The sequence below is a fragment of the Calonectris borealis genome, chromosome 23, assembly GCF_964195595.1.
Source record: "Calonectris borealis chromosome 23, bCalBor7.hap1.2, whole genome shotgun sequence".
In the NCBI taxonomy this organism is placed as follows: Eukaryota; Metazoa; Chordata; class Aves; order Procellariiformes; family Procellariidae; genus Calonectris; species Calonectris borealis.
The window spans coordinates 7,355,970-7,369,934 of NC_134334.1; the positions used below are offsets into that span (position 1 = coordinate 7,355,970).

At 52.6% G+C, this 13,965-nt stretch overlaps 1 protein-coding gene across 3 annotated transcripts; it reads right to left on the minus strand.

Annotated features, from left to right (window-relative positions):
* Positions 1 to 846: 846 nt before the first annotated feature.
* On the minus strand, positions 847 to 13,493 carry LOC142092231 (uncharacterized). 3 transcript variants are annotated; one of them, XM_075172037.1, is made up of 2 exons: positions 12,024 to 13,493; positions 847 to 11,859 (listed from the first exon to the last, which is right to left on the minus strand). In XM_075172037.1, exon 2 carries the CDS (start codon positions 4,861 to 4,863, stop codon positions 3,898 to 3,900), a length of 966 nt encoding a protein of 321 aa, XP_075028138.1. In that variant the 5' UTR covers positions 4,864 to 11,859; positions 12,024 to 13,493; the 3' UTR covers positions 847 to 3,897. The 3 variants fall into 3 exon arrangements, with proteins under 3 accessions (XP_075028138.1, XP_075028140.1, XP_075028139.1); XM_075172039.1 differs by having other exon boundaries at positions 847 to 9,995; positions 11,658 to 13,493; XM_075172038.1 differs by having other exon boundaries at positions 847 to 7,109; positions 7,262 to 13,493.
* Positions 13,494 to 13,965: the final 472 nt, after the last annotated feature.

Sequence of the window (13,965 nt, forward strand, 5' to 3'; positions counted from 1 at the left end):
TCCCCCCTTACTCATCCTCATTCTCCAAGATTCCAGATCCCAGTGTTGGTCTTTGGGATACAGACATCACCCATGGAAAGCTGCAGGATTGCTTGGGTACCCAGGAAGGAGCCTTGGTCCCCCCCCAACTTTCTTGGGGTGCCTTGGGGGTAAGTTACGGAGAGAGAAGGGGGGCTGGTGATGAACACACGGCTCCCCGACAACCCCAGCCCTGACAGGACCCGCAGGGTGCCCTGTGCTCCCTCCAGCCTGACATTTGCTGACTCCACCCAAGACAGTAATAAAACGCATCTGGCGTAGATGGGGAATAACGCTGCTGTAGCTCTCGGGCTTCGTTATCTGCGTGCGATTAGATCTCCCCCCCTGAAGGCAAAGGGCAGGCAAGGAAGGGACTGGAAACCTGGCTTCGCTCGTAACGCCTGCGCAGAGCGAGCCTGGAGCAAGTCCCGGGCTCTGGGGTTGGGCTGCGATTCCTGCTGGGCAAGGCAAGGTGGGAGCCAGGCTCACCCGCACCTCCAAGAAGCCTGGGTGCCATAGCCGCCCTGAGCACCGCTGCGTTGGAAACGCACCTCCACAACCACGCGTGCAAGTCCTTCTGCGGACGGAGAGCTGGGCAAGGGTGCTGAACATCACCTCCGGCCCCAGCGATGGCACCTCTGGGGGACTCAAAAGCGATTTCAGAGACTGCCGTCACCTTGAAGCTCCCCAGGGTAGAGATGGACGGCGCTCCATCCCCCTTCCCATCCCACCACTCCGCCTTTGAGGCAGCGCCCCGAGGCTCTGTGCTTTGGGAAGAGTGGCCAAAACCTGAGCTAACCCCCCCCACGCACTCTGCCCCACGCAGAGATGTCCATCCCCAGGTCCCCTGCTCCCTTTTGCAGGCTGTCCCCGCACAGGACATTAGCAACAGGTTGAGCGAGCAACGCATTCGTTTTGCAGTGCGCTGTGCTAATTTTTAAACACCGCAAGAGTAACTTGAACCTTTTGCAGAGCTGGAGCCTACCACATAAACTCGGTTATCTTTAGCAACCAAACCTGCAATCTCCCCAGAGAATGAAATCAGGTCTGTTAGACCAGGACTATTGTTCTCAAACCCAAATTGCCGTCGGTCGCTGGAGGGGAGAGGGGGCAGAGATCCGAGATGGTTTATTGTCTGGGTGGGTTTGTTAAAAACAGTTTGACAGATTAACCCACGCTGGAGCCAGGCTAGAGCCAAGCCAGAATGAAACTAGAAGGGAGCAGAGTAAGGGGCAGACGCTTAAAATGAGGGAGGTGGAGGCAGGAATCAAAATCCAGGTGCCCTTCCTCTGCGGAGGCAAAGCCTGCACCACGCAGCGGGGCAGGGACCCTGCCGCAGGGGTCCCAGGAAGGACCAGGGCAAAAAGGAGGTGCCCACAGCACCACGCTACGGCTTTCCTGCATTCACAGCCAAGTTCATGACTGAAGGGCAAGGCAAGCACTGCACGCACTCCACGCCTGCCCCGCTAACACTGTGGACCCATCACATGGCCCAGGCTCTTCCCCGTTCCTCCCAGGGTTAGGAGTGCATCTGAACACCCACCTCGGTCAGAGCAGGCAGCCCCAGGGCAAATCATCCCCCATCGCGTCTCCAGACAGGGCTCGGGAGCAGGACAGGCTCGATCAGGGCACAGGGTCAAAGCTCACATTTCCAAAAGCCCCCTCGAGCAACAAAGTCCCATCTTCAAAAGCGATACTGCTTTCTAGGCACGGCGGCTGAGCTCTGGCCAGACACGACGGACAGATTTTCAAAGATTTTTCAAGCCCCTCAAGATACAGATTAAAGTCTGGAGGGGTTTTCAGAGGCAGCTCTTCGGGCACCTCAGTACCTGCATCCATCAAGCTCCTGAATTACTTGGGCATCTCGAAAAAGTCTCCTGCTCTGCTGCACGAGGCAGCCACGTCCCCGGGCTGGGCAACATTTGGAGCTGGTAGCAGCTCTTCCACATCAGGAGACACGTCAGCCCGGCAGAGTCAAGCTTTCTCGCTCTCAGGAGACAGAAAACGCTCCCGCTGTTTCGCTGAAACCTCAGAAGAAGAGTCCCAGCTCACAAACCTCAGCGGCATCTTCCCTTCACGCAAGAACCTGAAAAGGTCCAGAAGCCAAAGCTGGGGACGAGCATCAGCCTGGCGGCAGCGTCCTTGCTAGGACAGGTTTGTCCCATCCACCTTAGCGTTTTCGTCCACCAAAGGGACCAAACCACCCCAGGTTCAGCAGGACCGAGACACCGGGGAACAGAGAGCAGCACTGAAGGGACATCTACAAAGAGGGATGGAGCTTCTGGGCAGCGTCGCAGCTGGTACAGGCTTCTACAAACCCCCGGTCAGGGTACCCGAGAGGGGCTCAGCGCTTTGTGCCCGCTCTCCTACCCCACGGGGACACAGCTTCAGAGCAAACAAGCGCTTGGGATGAGCTTGCTCCGGAGCCAGGGAGATGCAGGGAAACCCGGGTTGTTCAGCACAGTGGAAACAAACTCCCCCACTAAACCCCCTCGCCTCTCTCCTCTTCCTCCTGATCCTCTCTAAACCAGGGCCGGGTTCATCTGGAGGAAGCCAAAACCAACAGAGCCTAGGCTGCTCTCTGCAGTCCGGCGGCAGTCGGAGCCCAGCTGGACGCCGCTAATTCAGCCGCGCTCTGTTGATGGCGGAGCCCCGGCGCAGTTGTAAACAGCTCAGCAGTTTGTACACTCTCCAGTATTGATGTTATACAAAGGAGCTGGAAATGTAAATGATTGCATTAGACCTACAGCCGGTGGCTGCTGGTGCAGACGGCCCCCGGCAAGAAAAGAAGAAGGAAAAAAAAACCAAACCAAAAAATCTCTCCAGCCCACTCCTTGGCATTGCAAACAGGGCCTGACTCTGGCCAGGAGCGGAGGAGCAAAGCTTTTACGTGTTTGCCATCTAGTGGGCTTGGGAAAGCCTGCACAGAGGTGCTGCCCTGCAGCGCAAAGCCTCGCCAGGTTGCAGGACTGGAATAAAATCTCTGCGATTTGGCCAAGACGGGTCCGTTCGGTCACCGTTTCAACCCGCTGGTGCTTTGCAATGGAGTCAAGGTGGGGCGGGTGGACCAGGACCTTGCAAAGCATCCTGCTGCTGAGACCCCAGCGCTGGAGATAACACCTCTTGGGACAAGCCAACCTCCGTCAGGAGCAAGGTGTCTGTACCTACGCGGCAGGGGCCTGAAAGTCCACCCCAGGACAGCTAAGGTGGCCACACGTCACACAAGCAAGGATGCTGCCTGCATTACATCTGCTTCGCCTGGTCGCAGAAGAGGCTAAATACTTTTTTTTTTTAAGGAATAATATTTTCATTTTTAAAATCAGCGGTTTCAAGGGAAAGGGGCTTAACATTTCCACCACGCTCCCAGCCAACTTGGCTGCTAGCTCAAGAAAGAATCATTTGGGCTGTACGGACCCACACAGCCCGCTGCCCCAGAGCCCGCTGGAGCGTCTTTAGGATCGTAAAGAAAAGGGGACGTAAAAAGGAAAGAAAGAAAAACACATGGTACTATGTAACGGCACTAACAAGTAAACTGTTTTAATTTTCACCCGAATAATAATTCCTAAGGAGGAAAAACAAAGTTTGTTCAGCTGTAGTTAAGGTTGAGCAAACATAACACTAATCACTTTTGCTTCGCCTCTTGGAAAAAGCTCTACGAGTGTCACATTTTTAAAAAAAAAAAAACCCAAAACAAAACACAACAGTACCAACTCCCTGGGAAAGCTCTGAAGAGCTGGTGCCACTTCACCCCCACCGAGAGAGGGGTTTAAAAGTCTCGCTGTAACCCGGAGCAAGCAGCCAGCTCTCCCCACGCCTGCTCGGGAGGCTGCAGCAAGGCCAGCCCAGCTTCGGCAGCACGTTCTCACCCTCCGAAAGGCTTCAACGATACGTGATCCCACGGGAATCGGGTGCACAAGTGCTGGCAGATCCTACGGCACGCCGAGATGTCTGCAAGAAGGCTTGAGCACACGGGATCTGCTGCCTGGCCGCATCTCCTGGCGTTACTGGCCGGCATCTCTCCGCGCTGCTCCACACACAGGTCCCCTCTCTGGGGAAGGGCGGACGCAAGAAGAGGCAGCGCAAAAGGACGGAAGGCAAAAGGGGGGCAGGGGGAAGAAGAGAGAAGGAAGCTGTGGAAGGAGGGACAGATGGAAAGGGAGCAGAGGATACGAGACAGCCGGAAGGGGTTAGAGGTACAACAGGGAAGAACACGGCCAGAGGATACTGGGAAGACACGTGGGGAACCAAGACATGGAAGAAGACTGCCGGTAGGGGAAGGAAAGGCAGAGGAAAATCAGCAGGAGCTTCCCCCTCCCCTCCTCCAGCCTCGCAGGGAGAGCTCGTTGCAGCGCAGGGCTCACTTGGGATTAACTGGAGCAGCGACACCCCCTTTGGAAACACCAGGCTGGTCCTAAACTGCTCCTTCCAGGTCACCAAAGATTTGCCAACTCGCCCAGCAAGGAGCAGGCGATAAGCATCCACAGAGGAGACGGGGGGACCCTGTCCAGCCCTGCAACCCCGACCTGCAACCGACACGGATAAAACACCCCTGCGGTTCATCCCCGCGGGACCCACGCGCAGCAGAGGCCAGGCTTGCACCACCTCCCTCGGACCCCGCGTCCCTTCCAGCTTCACCCACAGCTCTGGCGACGGTGCCGCAGCCACCCCGCAGGCGACAGGAACAGGAGCAAGGAAAACGGAAATCCCAGATGCTGGATTTGATGCCAAGGAAAGCCACCGTGAGCAGAGGAAGGGGACAGCGCCGTGGTTGACGGGCACCATGGTGAGGTTAGCTGCACGGGCCGTAACGACCCGTGTGCCGAGCAGCGGTGAGGAATTCCACATTATTTCTTGCAGCCGACTCCGTCCCCGCGCGTTCCCCCGCTGCACGTAGGTGACAAATTACCATCTTTGTTATTCAAGCACATACCAAATCAGGGTGATCAGTATTTGTCAAATAAGGGAAGAAAAATATATTGCGCAAAACATTTCAAGGTTTATTTTAACAGGGCTTTAAATATCAGTGAGTGCCAGGTTCATGAGCTTCTCTTGGGACGGTTGGCCCTGGTTTGCCATAAGAGACTTATTTTTCTTCTTTTTTTTTTTTTTCCCCTCCCTTTTTCTTTTCTTTAATTCAAAGGAAATAAAAAAAAAAAGCCTGCTGCCTCCAGGGGCAGCAATAAAGACGCCTATCCCATCAGAGGACACTCTGCTAGCAACGCCAGCTCTGCCGTATCGCAGTGACTTACGCACACCTCGTGCTTGCCCTTGCCTCCACGTGAGCCTGATACGGGCAGCAAAGGCCAAATCCCTGCCTGTACGTGGAAGGCAACACTTCTCGATCCCCAAGCAGCCACGGGGCTGGCCTTGCCTGACCCTGCAGCAGCAGGCAGAGCTCCCAACAGATGCCAGTTTGCACCGTTAGACGCTCCCCATGCCGGGCAGAGCGGAGAACCGCAGCAGCCTTCACGGCTGCTGGTCTCCCGCAGGTGTCAGGCACACTCACAGCATCCATGGAGCTCGGGTACCGACCGCAGATCCAGCGCAGGAGCCCAGATTTATCTGCCTGAGATAAACGCGCAGCTGGCCATCCTCAGAAGAGGTTGGTGCGCTCATTTCTTTGCCCCCAAATCCAAAAAACACCGCAAGTGCTCCCCAGCCCTGTAAAAACCGTGCCTACAGCAAGCAATACCTGCCTGGTTTACACCCAGAGCCCTGCTCCTGCTGCCGAACATGAGCGGAGAAATGCAGCGTCATGGAAAAGGCTTTTTCTTCTGCTTCAGAGCCAGATCTTTGGGTGCTAGAAAGCTGCGATTGCTGCTACGTGCTCTGGTTAGTTAGATTGAATGAAGACAACGCAATAGAGGACAAGCTTCAGAGCTACCCACAGGCAAATCCTGACAGCGAGCAAAGGGTGCAATGCCACATCAGTTATGCCCACGGTATCTCCGATTTACTCCAGAGGAGCCACCAAGTGTCCAGTTCCCGTTACTCAGCGATGCACTGGGCCTGGAGAGCTGGGCAGACCCCATCCTCCGCCAGGATCTGACCCAGGGCCAAGACAAATTAATAGCTGAATCAATACTCGTTAGCTCACCCTTTACTGGCACAGGAGGCTCCAACTCCTAAGCAGGGCTGAACGCCTCCAGGGATCTGCCATAACCACCTCCTGGGTTGCCAAGTATCCCCGGCTGTCGGTGGCGACCTCAGCGGCCACCTGCACATCCCAAGATTGCCACCACTTGGGATGAAGGCAGGGACATCGTGCTCCAGGGTGGGCCAGCCAACGCCTCTTAAAACCAAACTTTGGATAAAAACGACCACGCAACTATATTGCAGCCCCCCCTCCCGTCCACCAGCCCTTCTGCTTCTTCCCGCTTCTGCTTTTCAGAAAGCGGCACGGCTTTTCCTCCGCAGCTGCGTTGCTCGGACACGGCCAGATCTCCCCGTCAGCGCAGGAGTGCACCGGAGACCCAGCCCTCGCGTCTCCTCGCAGGAAACGAGCAACAGCCTCTTGGCTGCCAGGACGATGTCTCAGCAGTTTCTAAAAGTAGTTTCTAAACACTCCCCAGGAGAAAGGAAGAAGCCAGATCATGTTTACAGGGCAAGCCTTTCACATGCCGCTAGCTCCTACATATATTCAAGCATCCCCTCTACACCCAGCACAGCCCTGCACCCCCACTGCACACATGCAGCCCACACAGGGCACGAAGGAAGGAGCTGACTGCGCGGGCAGGCCACGGATGAGAAGGCTGAAACGCTCCTCGAGGGCCGAAGTAGTCACTTACCTCGCTTGGAAGACATCAGTTCTCAGCTCGTGCGTGAAGGTGATCATCGCGAGCTTCCAACCGCCGTTTGAGGTTTCTGGTTTCGCCCCGCTCTGTACCCATGGTTGCATTTAAAAGGAATTGCTTCTCACCCTACACTGGCCCTTGGATGTAAGGAAGGTTCACAGCCCAGAATTGGGACAGGCAGGTGAAAGACAACTCAGAAACCATCAAGAAGTAGGAGGCCACCCTGCTGAGAGCTCTGGGAAGCGTGCTGCACTGTGCTGGCATCTCAAGTTCTCCTTGGGTACCAAATTGTGAAATCTGGGAGGGAGAATATTTGGGAAACAAATGACCCAAACCAGGACTAGTCGCAGAGCAGGAACGCCTTTTTGAAGGCTCCCAGCTGATGGGAAGGGGAAGAGAAACTCCTTCAAACCAGCAGAGCATCATGAAGGAGGAGGCAAGATACCTACCTGCTTCACTCCTGCCGCGGCTCTTGGCAAGGGAACCTCCCCACCTATCTGATGCTCCCAAAACATTCAGGAAGGGTCAAGAGCTGCGAGTTTCTCCTGGGTAAGCTCCCTCTAGCTGTAACCATGTCATTGGGAGCACAGGGAGGTCATATCTATGTGAGGAACAGCACCCTAGGCTCTAGAGCCCATGCTACATTCAAGGAAAACGTATGCAGCACTCTGCTTACTGCCCATCCATCTTTCCAGGGCTGTATATCGGATAAAGTAACCGTTCCCCTCTGTGTGAACGTGAAAAATCCTCTCCCCTCCCCATGCAATCACAGGTATGCTTTGGTGAGCATGATCACCCCAAAAGAAGAGATGCTCCCACACATTGAGCGTTGGCAGGTCGTCAGTATCCCAGACTTGTGCAGAAACCACTTTTATTCAGGAAAGAGAGGAGCTGGACTTTTCAGCAGCAACATTTGCCGAGATGTCCGCACAGTACCTGCAGATGTCCTACATTTTTATACAGCTCACCCGTTGTAACCGCTACCAGGGAAATATCAGCCCATCAGACAACATGCAGACACATCTGGGGTCACCCCAGCAGGAATAAACCACACAAACCTGCACAGTGTTTGTCCAACTCCAACCAGTGTCTCCAGTGACTGTACAGACGGGGCCAGTAAACTCCTTGTACTGTGGGGAGCGTTTTGCTTGCACACTTACAACTCCCATCTTTCACACAGGCGCTCCTCTAGCTTGAGTGGTGCAGCAAGTAGAGGCACGGGAGGAGTGAGCAGATGCACGGGTACTCCCGTGTGTGCAGGCAGTAACCCCACGCTGCACTACACAACCCTCAGCAGAGTCCTGATTTCTTCTTCAAAACCAAGGAAATTTGGAAATTCAAACCTAACAGAAGTATTTTCACACATGTGAAGTCTAAAAATCAGGAACTTAGTAAATATCTAGTTCAATTTTATGTTTATGTAGTTTATCCCAGCACAAATACTGATGGCAAGGGATTAAAGGCGATAGTAAACCTCTGCTTCAGAGGTCAAGCCCATTTCTTATCAGAGAGCCCATGAAGAAGCTGCTGTAGGGCCTTTAGCCTGCACTTTCCTGCTCCAGTACTCCACCACCTCACCCCGAAACACCCAGTCACCTCCCGTGCAGATACCAGGCTGTGTCACCCTTACAGCCGATTCGTTTAGTCCCTCACCAGGCTTTATTAGCAGCACCCATGACCCAGGCACCGCCGCAGGCCATCCAGGAGGCCCAGAGGGCTGCTGGAGTTGCGCCCACCATGTCCCACCCTGCCAGCTCCAGCTCCGAGTGCCGCTCAGCCCCGGAAGCTCCCTGGGTGTGGTGCGGGGAGCGCTCAGTCCAATTTGCTGCAGAGGCTCTTACGAGCGGCTGACGTCAATAACGCAGGCTGGTTTTTCATCTCAGTCCTTCTGTCCGAAACCACCAGAGGGCAGCTTGAAACGTAACGATTTACAGGCTTGGCCACGTTAAATATTCCATTTCGGAGCGCTGAAACCTGCTTGCCCCACTACCGCCCCACAGTAAGTAAAAAGACACCCCACCACACACTCTCTGCCCTTTAGATGGGCTTCAGGCGTGATGAGATGAACGCTAGCGGCTCAGGGAAGCCCTCTTCCCTGCTGCAAAGCAGTCCCAGAGGCCTGCCAGCACACATCGCAGGGGGTCCGTGTCAATTTGGTCCTTAGCAGCGATGCTTACTTTGACAATTCAGGCCCAAGAGCTCCTTGGGGTAAGGAAAAGACTTTGCTAATTTCCAGGGACCACTAGATTAAGGATGATCAGACAAATACACTGCCTTTGTTACCCTCAGCCTCCGACAAAGCTGAGAAGCAGGCAGAGGGCAGCAGCATGAGGCTAGGTCTAAAAAAAAAATACAGAATCTGTACCCAAGAGAGTCCTCAAAATCAGATGGGAGCCCTGCTGCAGCATCAGGAGTTTCCTTCCCCTGCCCCTCATCCAGGCTCCTCCGTCCAAGCTAAAGCCAATTTCTTTTTTATCCAGGCTTTTTATCCTGGTCCAAAGCCCAGGACAAATGATATTTTTATCTCACCTCACTACAGTGAGCAGGAGTTGGTCAGTTGATACCAGCTTACCAGGGAAGAAGAGGGAGGAGGTCCTGGACTTGCCAGCGTGTTTATGACCGGGCAGCAGGATCTCCAGTTAAGATAACCTTGTTGCTGAGCTCAAGCCTGTGCCCTGCTACCAGTTCCTTGCGCAATCCCGGACAAGTCATTTAGGGCAGGAGTTCACAGGAGAGCTCCAGCCAACCATCGACTCCCTGCTCATGGTTTCTTTTTTGCCAGGCTGGGTTTCAGGAACTGATTCAGCTCATGAAAGGGACAGATCACCAGCGGGACTAAGGTAACAAAACCAGCAGAAATACACTGCCAGGAGCAGGGGCCTGCTCCTTTCGCCAGCTAGAACTAATTTATTCTTAGTTTAACCACTTCAGGATTCTTCTTGACAGATTTGGAAGCAGTACTTTCCTCTTTCATGCTTGATCTCTCTTTGTTTTGCTACTCACTAGCAGGAGGGTCTCCAGGCACCCAAACGGTGACTTGCAGTCCTCAGACAGCAGACCAGGGGTTGAAGAGGAACAACAGTGAGGAATGTTCCTCAGAGGAAGAAGAGTATGGGCAGCCAGGGAAAGCAAAGCAGTGCACCTCGCCAGCGCAGGACCCCAGAAGGACCCCACGTAAAATAGCTGCACGGTGAGAGAGAGAGCGGTTCGTGTAAGTTAAGGCAACAGGAAGGCTGGGTCAGGGGCAGTGCTGACACAATGGCTCTCGCACGTCCCACTCAAAGTCTGTTTTTAAAAGGAGGCAGCTGCTACCATCTGCAAAATGAGACCTAGATGGTGGCCAAGTAACAGAGGACATTGCTGCCTCTTGGGAACACGCCAAAATCATCAGTCTGTTTTTAGCTGTGTCTACAGCAGCAAACGGCAGAGACGGCAGGAGCAGATCTGCCAAGTGAAACCATACCCAACACTGCGCGCTCTTCAGGGGGCCCTTCAGACCAACTCTAGCTGAGTCCCGAAGACCCACACTCCATTAGCTGCTGGAGGACAATATCCATTTAAATTTTAGCTAGCACAAATCCAACTAGCACACTCCAAAAACACTCTGGGACGTGAAATAGAGCACATCGAGTACGGACAATTTGGAGATTTGCACATCGATCTGACCTAACACGCTAAAGTAGCTGCACCTTGTCAAATCTCCCTTCTGAGAGCCCCTTAAGAAAGGAAGAGCAGGCAGACGTAACCAAAGCAGAGGGAGTAAACGACAAAGAGGACCATCCCAGGTCAGATGAGATAGCACACTGCTTGAAAAGCCCTTCAGGCAACGGGCAACGTTCGCCCGGTGGTGTACCGCAGTTTGGGGAATGCCATGAAACAAAGCACTAAGGGGCCGGGGTGACTCAGTGGTGCTGGTAAAGATGCAGTTGCTCCAAAAAGCTCTTCTCTCAGAGGTCTTATCAGATGTCCTCATCTTTCCTTACACGATACCCTACCCGTGTTTTAATAAGAGCCACACCTAGTTAAGTATAATGCACAGCGCTGACGGCAAGAACTAGCACATTACAGGGAAGGAGAGGGAGGAGAGGAGTAAAGAATATGGCTGAGCAGAGGAAAGCTTTTCCTGGGAAAGCTGCAGAGCTCAGCCTGTCTCACTGATAAAAGCCATCTCCCAAACGCTGCTGCTCTTCAGCAGCACCATTTCTTCCAAGGCATAACATAGCTTCCCGTGGCCCCACAGGGAAAGAGGCAAGGGAGAGCAAGAAAAAGCTCACGCCTCCAACGTGTTCCTGATGGCACAGCACAGGGAAGCGTGGAGAGAAAAAACAGCCACCAGTTTAACACAATCTTAGCACCAGTCTGAGTTATAGCAGCCCTGCAGAGACCATGCCTGCACCAGGAGCTACAGAAACAGTAGGGTTAGTTAGATCAGCTTCCACACAGTGGGAGATTTCCACATACTAACTAAATCAGCAAGGGAGGGACTGAGCATAAGGGTGTGCTTAAAGTTATCTGCTGCTCGGGAAAGCAACTGCTGCCCTGGAGCACTCTTCCCACCAGTAATCAACCCTGGAGTCCAACCTCTTGTTTCGGATTTCTGATGCAAGTGTGTCCCTTATGAGAGAGGCAGGACTTTTCTCCACATTAAGTACTTGCTTATTTAGCCAACAGTCCTCAGTTTCCATATTTCAACTCTGTTGACAACAGCAGAGTGGGAAAACAAACTGATTCATGCTATTTGTCACCACGGCATACATGCGTTTACCTGATACAGCTGAACTGGTCAGACTGTGTGCACGCTCCCACCCCCTCACTAAGCCTCTACACCAGATCTGGTTCTCCTACCTCCTCCCTTGCAGTCATTTTGGCATCAAAATGACCACGAAAAACAGGCAGTAGAGTCCACTAGTTCAGCAGGAAAGCATCCTGCAAGATGTTACATTTCCGTGCAATTAGTGAATGTCATCGTCTCCCTGTACAGCTTAATGGAGCTGATGTGAAGGATGGCGCGGGAAGATGCAGCCGAGGCAGGGAAAGGAGATGATCGCTGCTTCAGAGACAACAAGCAGCTGCTAAAGATACAGAGCCACTTGTTCGGAGTAGCCAACAGAAGCAAGAGCTCCGCTCGCTACCTGCTTTTAAGCAAAACTGGTTTAGTATTAGGAACTAGAGGTTCACATGAGAGCCAGACGAAAACCAGAAATCACTAACCTAGTCCTTGTGCAGGATAAGTGGCTGTTTAATAGAAGAGTTACAAGAATAACCGAAAGATTTCGTTAAGAGATTGCTGTGTGTCCCAGCTATTAAAACAAGAAGCTGCTCTTCAGTTTCCACGCAGCCTTCGGTCCTTGGAGCAATTTTAATATGATCCTCAGATGCCTCCCCATCAGAGATTTTTGGCCCTTTCAAGAGACATCGTTAACACGTGCAGCAGTTGGTTAAGCAGCCAGCCCAGACCTCACGTACTACTTGCGCTACTGAGCTCCTACGGGTACTTCAAGAACCCTCACAGGTGAGAAGGAAGACAGCCCTGCGCTGCGGGTGCATCTTCAGATAGGCGAGTCCTCTATTTTAAAAGCAGTAACATGAGGCAATCCCAGCTCATACCACATACTAGCTTGCCACACTAGTATCAAGGGAAGTGCCAAATATTCCCACCCGCTTCCAAGACCTTTGCTTTCAAACCTGCTAGCTGAAAATGGCACTCCCGGAAGGGGAAGAAAGCGGTGGTTTTGCCTGCTTTTGCCCCTGTTTTGCACGCCTTCGCACAGGAAGGGAGACAGTCACCAAGGTGCTCTTATGCTCATATAACCTGGCAACACAGAGCACATCTCACACACCCGGCTCGAGAGAAACCTCACTACTGAGGCTCCAGAGAAAGAGGAGTTAATGGTGTTAAACAGCCCACAAGCTAAGTTGTTTGAGCTTGTTTAACCAACTCCAGCATCTCGTCCTCTCTGGACTGGGACAGCTATGTCACTGCAGATTCACGGAGCTATCAGACAGACTTTTGCAAAGCTAATGCAACGCTGAGAGGAAAGAAGAAGCACCACTCCTTGAAAAGGATGTTTTTCCATTACCCAGTGCCTCCAGGATTCCCTCCAGAGCCAAGTTTAACCTCGTGGCACCGATTTAACCAAACAGACTTTATTGCTTAGCCAAATGGACCTGCGTGAAAGGACTGGCACAGGTCACTGCCAGAAAACATATGCAGAGGGACCAGATAGCTATAGGCAACCCCCAAGTAAGGATGCATCCAAGACAGAAGCAGCTTGACAGGGTAACTCTGCTACTTAAAGCCCAAGTCCTAAAGGGTTCTCCCCCCATGTCAGAGGCAGTTTCCTGCCTGATTTCATGCAGGCAAATCCCTTGGTCACCAGTCTTGCTGCTGGCTTTAGACATATGAATTCGGTTTAGCTATTAGAAGCAGAAGCCCATTTCAGTCTGCTGTAAGCACACGGAGCAGCCACCAAGTGTCAACTGTCACCGAGCATTACAAGTACCAGTAGTACTTTCAACTGGGAGCCAGAGACCTACAGCCAAGCCTCCCCACAGGAGACAGCAATTAAAAACTGAACTGCAAAGTTGAACAGCAACACTAATCACTATGAGAAGCGAAAAGCACACATTTTACACTAAGCTTTTGGATTACAGCACCCACAAGTCAGCTTCTTAAAATAAAAGTGACCTTTAATGAGGCTCTTTGGAATGTGTTTTAATAATTAATACAAATTATGCATCGACAGTGTAAGACTTCACCGTTTCTGTGGAGCATTAACAAAAAGGTGTAATAAGTCCTGTGCGTTTTTGGGAGGGAGATAGCTATGATGTCGTTCATCGCTTCAGGGTTTTTGCTATCTGCCCACGAAGAGGGAACAGGAAACTTCCACAAAGACTAGCTTCTTGACAGAGGAGGTGCAAGAGCCCAGTAAGCCCCAAAAGCCAACTTTTAATATTTGGGAACATGCACAACAACGAGTATTCCCTTCGTTAAGGACCACCACGCCCTCTCTTCAGATTTGGGTATGACAGCAAAGACTCTGCATCAAAGATCAGAGCAACCTTGACAGAACTGAGGCCAGCAGCAGAGATGAGGGAAGACATGAACTGACAGGATTAAGCATTAAGGAAAGACCCAAACTAACTTGCAAGG

Bases quoted from the DNA above. Each gene is read 5' to 3' on its own strand.
- LOC142092231 (XM_075172037.1), bottom strand. From the start codon at position 4,863: ATGTGGAATTCCTCACCGCTGCTCGGCACACGGGTCGTTACGGCCCGT.